The sequence below is a fragment of the Fragaria vesca genome, linkage group LG4, assembly GCF_000184155.1.
Source record: "Fragaria vesca subsp. vesca linkage group LG4, FraVesHawaii_1.0, whole genome shotgun sequence".
NCBI lineage: Eukaryota > Viridiplantae > Streptophyta > Magnoliopsida > Rosales > Rosaceae > Fragaria > Fragaria vesca.
The window spans coordinates 17,474,912-17,484,825 of record NC_020494.1 but is presented as its reverse complement, the minus strand read 5'-3'; the positions used below and the strand labels follow the sequence as shown (position 1 = coordinate 17,484,825).

Sequence of the window (9,914 nt, the reverse complement as noted above, 5' to 3'; positions counted from 1 at the left end):
TATACTCCTCTCTCTCTCTCTCTCTCGCCGACGCTTTCCGCGTTCAGATTCATGCTCGCTTCTCAATTCCAATCCACTCTACGACGTCGTCCGATCCTCCTCCTCACCCTCCATGGACGGCGACAAGGACACACGCGATCCGGGACTCACCGACTTCCCGAGCTGGGACAACGCCTACTTCAGTGAATTCGGCTGGAATTTCAACCCGGATGACCCGATCGGCACCGACGACAGGTCTGATTTGGCGGGAACCAGCAGTACTACAACTCTGCAGGCTGAACAAGTTCCCGAAAGAAGCAGCAATACTAGCTCCCGATCAGACCCTGCCCCCGTGGTCGGATCTGTCTCCTCAAGCTCAACTGAGGATCCGCCAGAGAGGTCTACTGGCTCCGGCGGCACGCCACCACTCGAAACACCGTGAGTGATCATCATCATGTATATATATGATTACATACACACATCCCCATGTTCATATAGTCGCTTGATTAGTGATCGATTAACCTGCTTTTCCCTGTGCAAAAGGGTCACAGATTTTTACCGAAAGATAAATAGGTAATTAAAAGGAGAAAAAAAGTGAGCAAACGATCAAATCTCAGAAATTTCTGAGCCAAATCTATGAGATTTTGATCGTCCGTACGGTTCTAGGTGATAGTAAAAAGCTCATGCAAGTTGAGGGGGGCAGAGTAGGGTAATGCAAATTGAGCAAAAATGAAAGGGGGTCTTTTTCTGGATTATGATTCTTCTTCTTTTGGGTTTGGCAGTCGAGACCACTTAGTGCCGTTTTTGCGGCGGAAATGGCGTGCTATATATCTTTTCACGCTAGCTTTCCCGGAATCCAATTACTGGTAAATTATTAAGGGCATGCTCTTGTGTCTTTGTCCCTGTAATTTTTATTTTTCTTTTTTCTTTTGGAAGGGGGATAATAATTTTACTGGTGTAGTTTTCTTTTTTCTTGAGGTTTTCTTTTTACTGGTCGATCAGATGCGCATGCATGTGACGTAGTGCATGACATAATGCTTTGTGAAGAAAGTGTTTTGGGCGATCATAATTCTTCCATGAGATTCTTATTTGTTTTGTGGTCCAAAATACTTTGGATTGCTTCCTAATAATCAATCATGGCTTATAATTACATGTACCATGCATATATATGAACTACATATATATATATATCACTTTCCCATATGTACATTTTGATGTTCTTTGGGTTCCCAACGTTTTAGCATATATATCTACTCTGTTTTATAAACTTGAAGAACTATGCCCCTTAGGGTTCCAATTAGTTTTCTTATACATTAAATCAAGTTAGGGTTTAAAATGTATGTACCTAATTGTTAATTGTGAGAATGCACCTAATGCTTAGTTTTTCAACCTCTTCTTTTTTTCGGTGAAAAATGGTCATGAATCAAATTATGAAAGGAGATAACCAGAGAAGATGCATTCTAATTACATTTACAAATTAACTCATAATACGTAGCACTCAAAGTTACAAAGTTACGTTGCCTTTCAGTTTCCCTTTTCTCTTTCCTTTGGATTTTCAAGTTCTGTTTTTTTATTGTGACAGTTGTAGGTAAAATATTTTGTAGGAGTAGCACTACGAAGGTGAACAAAAAGAAGGGGCAGAAGCGAATCCGGCAGCCAAGATTTGCGTTTATGACTAAGAGTGAAGTTGATCATCTTGAGGATGGCTACCGTTGGCGGAAATATGGACAGAAGGCTGTCAAGAATAGCCCATATCCGAGGTATTATCTAAATTCGTTTTAGTTGTTTCAACATTGATAATTAGTACTAGAACTTCTGTTTATATTCCGATGAATATTAACTTGTTTGTGCCTTTGTGGCGCAGGAGCTACTATCGGTGCACAAATAGCAAATGCACTGTGAAGAAAAGGGTTGAGCGTTCCTCAGAAGACCCGACGACAGTAATAACGACGTATGAAGGGCAACACTGCCATCATACGGTTTCATTTCCCCGCGGCAGCGGCAGCGGGGGAGTCAATATTCTTAGTCATGACCAATCTGGCTTTGCCGCAGGAAGCCATCAGTTAATGCAGCTTCCTCCAGTCTCACAGTTCATGCATTTTCCAACTTCAATTCAACCCAGATCACAAATTAGTCCAACTCATAATTTGACAGTAGGGAGCTCGCAGTCGCATCGATTTGTCCCGGCTGGTGGTACTCATAACCATTATGATGAAGCAGCTGGAGGATCCCAGCGCATTACTAATCAAAACCATGAGCCACTCCCAGTAGTACCAGTTCCTACAGATGAAGGGCTTCTTGGGGACATTGTACCTCCTGGAATGCGTAATCCGTTTGATGGATAAATTGGTAATCAATTAAACACCATATAATTAGACCATTATTCAAAACAGTTTAATGAAATTAGTGATTAACGAAGACATATATACTTTTATATATAATACATGCATGAGTCATAATATATTGTCTGCAACTGTAATATAATCACCCCCTTGCATATATAAACCGTCCTTCTACCCAGTTTTAAAACCCTAATTTAGTCATATATATACGTCCTCTTAATTCCAGCTGATACAACTATATTCCTTGATCTACAAAAAGCTAGAACAAAAGTATTTACAATATTATAGATATAGGAATGATTGGATCGATCATGAACTACAGTAATGGGATATATGCTGCACTAGGGAGAGTAGATACGTCTGGGCATATGGTAGGGAATTGTATTGCTTCTAAGCTGGAATCGAGGTCGAGTTGTTAAATCCTTGTGGCTATAGATTGATGCACCACTACAAACATTATGCGTTTTTATGACTGGTTACAAAGCTATCTGCTACACTGGTACTAATATTTGGATTTAGTGCTTGTACCATATCTTATTTTTGATCATTGTATTGCAGTAGTACTGGCCTGCACTTGCCCACTTCAATTATTAGCTCTCTGCTCGATTCTCATTGCACTTCGTATCATTATTTTGGCCAAATGAGCAAGTTGTCCAGTGCAGAAGCTAAAGATCCTCATGAAGCTAGAGATCATATACCATCGGAAGCTAGTTAGCTAGTAAATTAGTATTCGATTCATCCTCATAGCTGAAGCGATGATTCTTCCTTTCAAACTTCTCTTACAGACAGAGTTGAAGATTCGAAGAATCCCATGATATTAATTCTATGCACTCTAAATTAATCACCTAACTAATTGCAGTATCTAACTAATTAGACTCACAGTTTAGTCCTGAGGATTTATCTGCTATCTGATTCGGATTAATTGTGTATTATATCATTTTATTCATCATGATAAAGGTAAATATAATATTAAACGACGTCATCCATCTCTGATATTCTCGATCTAGATCGATCACTACCTCGTGTTGCAGAGGTTCATCCTCAGCTAGCAAATAATTAAGTAGCTTAATTAGCTTAATTAGCTAGCTAAGAAGGAACAAATGTAGCTGCAGGATGTTGGCTACGTTGCGTGGAGTTGCATGTTACATGATGCATAGCTGGTTAAAATAATTAACCGGCCGACACTACCTTTTTACTTTGATTAGTTTAAGTAGTACACTGTACACCCTCTTTTGTCATCTTCGACCACATATTACGCTTCCTTTTCACCATGCCGACCGCCATAAACTACTCCATTCAATAATCAACCCTAGCTCTCCAATATTGCCTTTTCGAGAGGCCTCCTTTTCGATCCATTCATTCTCAGAATCAGATATAGGAGGCAACCCACCAACCAGACAACCATGCACCGACTACTCAAGTAACTCAACACTGAAACTGAAAAGTGAAACTTCCGGCGACTCCGGCTCCGGCAATCTTTCTGATTAAACCAATCTCCGATGCATTTTGAGGGGAAACAGAGATTTAGGTAACAAGTAAAACTGAGATATTTATCCGATGGTTTGAAGTGTGGGGTGGTTGGACCATGACGCATGGGTCACTGGGGAGTATGACTGTATGAGGACTGGGACTGTACATGGGAATACAGGATAGGGAGGTCCAGGCTAGGTGAGAGTGACGGAAGAAAGAGACAGGTAAAACAGCGCCGTTTTACCCGCCGTTGTGTACGGGAGGAGACCTACACGCCAAACTGAAACGACGACCTCGTCCAAGCTTCGCTCCCCATCCATATCCAGTTATCTGTATCCTCTTTAACTAGTGGCAGTTATACTGTTAGGTAGGTCTCGTCATTGTCCTTCATTATTCATATGGTGATTTTCCTGATTTAGTCTATTTTTTCTTGTGGAACAACGTCAAAAAATCAGAAGAGGAATTAAAATTTGATGCTTTGAGAAAAGAGTGAAAAAGCCATTTTGAGTAATGAACAATTTAAAATAAGTTGTTCGATTGGAGATATTGTTGAAAACAGTGGTGTTCATCTGGTTAAGACACTTGATCAAATAACATATATATGTTCAACCACCCTAGATTTAAATTCAATGGTGGAAAACACTTAAAACAACCCAGCTTAATAGTAACTCTCTCTACCATATATGTACATCCAACAGTGGTTGAACGTAATTTATTTGATCAGGTAAACATTACTGTGTTGAAAGTGTATGCGTATGCAAGTGTAGTGTTATTCTAAAAAAATGTTAGTAGTTTTTTGTTTCGATGAAGATCAAAAAAATGTTAGTAGTTAATTTATCAGACAAGTTATATGTTTTTAAAATGTCGAAAAGAATGCATACAATATATAGTAGCTAGTGTTACCCTTAAAAAATTATCGCAAAAGTTGGCAAAATTTGGTTTAAATTTTTATTTCACTCTTAAAAGTGTTCACTCAAAGTCTCAAACATAAAAAAAAGGTCTAAATCAAAGAGGCTAAGAGAAATTTATCGTATACATTTAACCCAAAATTAATGAAGTAATTCAGCAAATTTCGTTATGGACTCTGAGAATTGGGAAAGGAAGATGCAGCGGGCCCGCCAAAAGGCCCATGCCCCATACTGCAATTTACTTTGTGGCTTCCATATGTCAGGTAGCAATCAAGTTATGCAAAATTCCTTACTTCTTCTCCATCAATTATCAAGTTTCTCAACAAAAAAAAAAATAAATTCATATGCAGCAAATAGCACCTGATGTGTCTGACAGATTCTTTCAGCTTGTGCAAGACCCAAGCTTTTTTTAGCAAGTTTGAGCTTGAATCCAATCCCATCTACAGGCCCAAGATGCTATGCAATAAAACTTATAGGTAATTAATCTAATTTTAGAAAATTGCAAATATTTTTATCAAAGTTTGGTAATAAATCTAATCTATGATCTCTCAGATCAACTCTATGATCAACTCTATGTATAGGATCAGAAAAAGGTATGACAGAGATGTTCACACAAAATAAATATCAGAAACATAAAGATACCCTACCTTAATTGTTAGGTAATCCATTCACATCTTCTTATGGGATTAGTTGCTCACTTACCCAACAAAGAACATGGAACTTTTCAAAAGATGCTGTGTAATTAGGGAAGTTAAGCACCCGTATAATGGGCTGTAGCCTATGATTTAAGCAAAACAATGGGCTTAAGAGTCTTCAATTCCCCTAAATACTAAACAAAGAAGATGTGAGATGTGGTTACTTCTGGTTCATAAAGCTAGCGAACTTTGTGATGATGAATGACTTGCTGCCTTGAGAGAAAGCAATAATGCAGTGAGTCGTCTTTGAAAGGCTTGGGGTTTTTCCACAAGTGGGTGTTTAAATACTTCTGATGCATAACCCATATGAGTTGATAGTTCTGCATAAAAAGTGATTGATACTCCTCAAAGTGGTTTTTGATTCTGAGTTGATGCAGATGCAAGCTAACTGGGGCTTTCTATGAGCACCCAAAAAAAAAAAAAAGGTGGCCCTGAGGTTGATAATAAGGTTTTGCAAAGAATACACACTATATAAGAGATATATATATAGCTTGTTAAAAAAGATAAGAAAAAGGGGATAGATATAGTTGAAATGACATAGTTTTCATAAAGGTAAATTAAAGATCAAGTACTGTGAAGCTGATATGCAATTCACAGATTACTGAAATGAATATTAGAGCTGAGTGGTAGGTGCTTTGCAACCATCCAGAATCATATTTCTTGTTCAATCATGAAAAGGTGCATATATGAAGTTTGATTCCTCATGATTCCCCAATTTTATTATACACATCCTTCTCCCACCTTCAAGCTTAAGCAATACAAGAATGGCTTGAAGATCTAATCTGAGTGTGAATACATAATAGACTGTGGCTTAGCTAAACATGTGAGCTATGAAAACTAAAGGAAGCTTCTTTTTCTCTCAAGTCTTAACATAAGAGTGGCACTTTTTAACCATTTCCTAATAAGGCCATAAAGCAAGTGGTCCTTGACACTTTTAAGGGAAAAATGATCTACACAGTGAGCTTGGTCCTAAGTTTTAACACAGTCTATCGGTGAGCCGTGGCTTGGTTGGTTAAGGTGTTTAACTGAAAACTTTGAGGTCACGGGTTCAAACCTCACGGACATTTGTAGGGTGTGTGAGTTATTAATAAAACGTTTTTTTTTAAAAAAAAAAAGTTTTAACACAGTCTCTGGCTAGAAGTAGAGGAGATTTTTCTACCATACATATATGTATAACATACATCAAGTAGTGAACTGTCTGATTGTCTTGAATTTTAAATTGCTAAACGATCAGACAGTTCATGACTTGATGTATGCTATACAAATGTGTATAGCAGCCAAAGAGGTGGAGTTGATCATGGATGTGGTGAAGATATTAGTGCACATATCATTTTTATCTTTGTTTTCTTGAGGTCAAATGACTCGAAGCAATTGGTCATTTGGTCATAGGGTAATGGAAATTGCGAAAATTATACAGCGCACCTGGGTACGCCGCGCACCCGGGTACGCCGCGCACCCGTCCATTTTGAAAAAGTCAAAAGTCCGCGTCAAATAGACGACGGAGATGGACGGGTGCGCTGAATACGCTCTCTGAAAATTGGAAAGCAAGAAACTTTTCTCAGCAAGTGGTTCTCATAAAGATGTTAGTTTAGGATGGATCAGGCATTCTCTGCAGTCTCCATTATATATTTCTTGTCCCTTTAAATCTTTGAGAACTAGGAACACCACAATTTATCTTTAATTGAAGTTTTATAATAGAACTGTAAAATAATATTTTTAGACATTCCAAAACTGTAAGGAGAATAAAATATAAACAAAATTGAGGGAGGGAGAGAAAGAATCAAAGAAAGAAAGAAAAATTTAAGTTTCTGGACCTATATATTTATGTCTGGGAAGAAACAGATCAGTGCACTAAAACTGAGAGAATGAAATAAATTATTAGACCAACAGAAAAGCATAACTAATCCTTCAAGTCCATGAACAAGAAATTGAAGCATTACCTCCACCCCTTTAATTTGTGACCTAAAAGGGAAACAAAAAAATCTCAATGTCTATACTGTCCTGCATTTGCATCATTACAGAAGAATGACAGAGTACTGATCTTAAGTAACAGATGATAAAACCCACCAAAAATTCAATCTTGTTGTGGCTTCTAAGTTCTTCCATGCTCAAATCTACCATGACATGTACTCAAAGCTCCCAGTTGCTTCTTCCTCCATAGGAGCTGGAAGGTTAAGATCAAATAGTGTAGGGATATCAGCCTCATTTTCAGGGACTTCAAGTTCATGTTCTTCTTCTTCTTCGTCATCTTCTTCTTCTTCTTCGTGTTCCTGCTGCTGGTGCTCTTGTCCAAGTACTACAGTTTTGACTTCACATCCTCCAACAAAATGGGACCTTTTGTGACCACCTAAGGCTTGGCCTGACTTGAAAACCTTGAAGCAGAATGGGCACTCATGCCCCTTGCTTCTCTTAGACCCTGAGTTTCTCTTTGCACCCAAGTCCTGGTTAATTGGGGTTTTGCCTTTGTAAGGCTTATTGTCCTCAACATGCTTACTCTGAGGTGTTGGAATAGGAGACTCATCACTGTCTATGCTGTTTTCTCCACTCTCATACATAGATTCATAGTAGCCATTACTCTTTGTATGACTTGCTCTATGACCCCCAAGAGCTCTATGAGAATGGAAGGTCTTGTTACAAGTCAAGCACTCACATTTGCTGCTCTTTTTAACATTCTTGTAGACTTCAACACTGGAAGAGCCACTAGTAAATGGTCTGTGAAAGCCATTCTTAATGGATTTTCTCAATGCATACTTTGAAGAACTCCTATCTACTAGTTCATAAGTTTCTTCTTCCTTTGCCAATTCCTTCACCATTTCAGACTTGATGCCAAACCCCCTTCTTGATTTAACATCATAGGTCTCATATCCCCCAAACCCGGATCCGAATTCAGCTCTGTACTTCTTAAACTCACCCTTCCTCACAAACCCATCTACAGAAACATCTGATTCAACCCTCTTGGGCTCATGTATATGGTACCCAGAATCAGAATTGTCAGAAACAGTAACCTCCTCATACTTCAACTTTTTCTCTCTAACTCTCTTCAAGTCCATAACATCACTCACTTTAGCACCATAACTCAGACCTCTCTTAGTACTAATTCTCATATCAATAGAAGATGACTTACCCTCCAAAATCACTGAATTGTTATCTGAAGACTCACCAAACGAATTCAAACCCCCTTTATAACCCGAATCACGAGACAACATCATCAAACTAATAGCCACTTCCTGCTGCTCTTGCTCAACTCCAGAACCAGATGAACAACCACCATGAACTTCAAAGTTGCTGCTCTCCCTCAATCTCTTTGACACCCTCCTCTGCTTTGTTGGAGCTGATGAGGTCTCAGTATCAGACTGACTATCCATCACTAGCTTATGCTTCTCACTAGTCTCGGAAAACTCCTCAATCTCTTCAAGCTTCCTCTCCTTGTCACCAGAGTGACAAGCCATGTGACCACACAATGCTTTCAGCGACATGAAACCTTTCCCACATTCTTTGCACACTTTCATCTGCTGCAACTGAAAGCTCGGGACTTTGTGATCCGAAAACCTCCAAGACTTCTTGGGATTCTCCCGGAGACGGTAACCGGATTGCCCTTCTGGCCCGGAATCCAATGTCAAAAGCTTTGCCGTCCTAGTAACTCTAGCAAACTCGTCTTCTTCGACCACGACCACCTCCTGTTCCTTTTCTCGAGTTGGTTTCTTGTTCAAATGAGTCCTGATGTGACCACCAAGTGACTTCCCACATTGGAATCTCCTGTTGCAAAACTTGCACACGAATTTCTTGTGCTGGTTCTGATCCCCTTCCATTTTTCTCAATCCTTATGACTTGAAACTAACCACAACACAACACAAACTAAAACGAAATCAAAACCAGCTGGCTTTAGCCTTACCTCGAATGTGCTACAGTTCTATGCTACATTCCATCCCATGATGCAGTTCTGTTGCAGAGAGGAAGGAGTCTCAGATCGAGCGCAGATCACAAAGCTTGATGCTTTAGTTGGTGAGCAGATGAGAATCGAAGAGTTCAGAGATGTGACAGTTTTGTAAGTACGAGATCCGACCCACAAAGAGTAGGGACCCTCTAAATTCTTCCATACATCGAAAACCAACAAACGAAAATTGAAGACCCTTTTTTTTCTCTTCAATTGGAGCTGAAAAAAAGTTATGGGGGGTATTAATTGAAAAGATCAAAAATCTGAGGAAATGGGTCGGTAATGATGGCGATGAAGAGGCCTGTAAAAAACAGCTCAACCATGACTGATTCTTCTCCTTTCTGTTTCTCTCTCTCTCTCTCTTAGTTTTTGTGTGTGTGTTGGAGTTGGAGGAGAATTCCATGCATGGAAGCAAAGGATTAAAAAGGGAAGAAAAGATTGGCAAGCACGTGTAGAGAAGCGAGAGACCTTCGCTGGTGGGATGAACGGTTTGGATTTGTGGGTGTACGTTCTTAGAGGACCCCAAGGTTTAAGGACTAAAATACTACTGGTCTTGTACTTCTAGATTTGGCACTGTGAAAATGAA

At 39.2% G+C, this 9,914-nt stretch overlaps 2 protein-coding genes across 2 annotated transcripts; one reads left to right on the top strand and one right to left on the bottom strand.

Annotated features, from left to right (window-relative positions):
• Positions 1 to 8: 8 nt before the first annotated feature.
• Positions 9 to 3,299, top strand: LOC101292010 (probable WRKY transcription factor 57-like). The gene is made up of 5 exons (XM_004297210.1): positions 9 to 417; positions 762 to 845; positions 1,584 to 1,739; positions 1,844 to 2,328; positions 2,880 to 3,299. Exons 1-4 carry the CDS (start codon positions 113 to 115, stop codon positions 2,322 to 2,324), a joined length of 1,026 nt encoding a protein of 341 aa, XP_004297258.1. The 5' UTR covers positions 9 to 112; the 3' UTR covers positions 2,325 to 2,328; positions 2,880 to 3,299.
• A 4,209-nt stretch (positions 3,300 to 7,508) lies between these two features.
• LOC101291428 lies at positions 7,509 to 9,203 on the bottom strand. The gene has a single exon (XM_004298338.1). The coding sequence runs from the start codon at positions 9,201 to 9,203 to the stop codon at positions 7,509 to 7,511; it is 1,695 nt and encodes a 564-aa protein (XP_004298386.1).
• Positions 9,204 to 9,914: the final 711 nt, after the last annotated feature.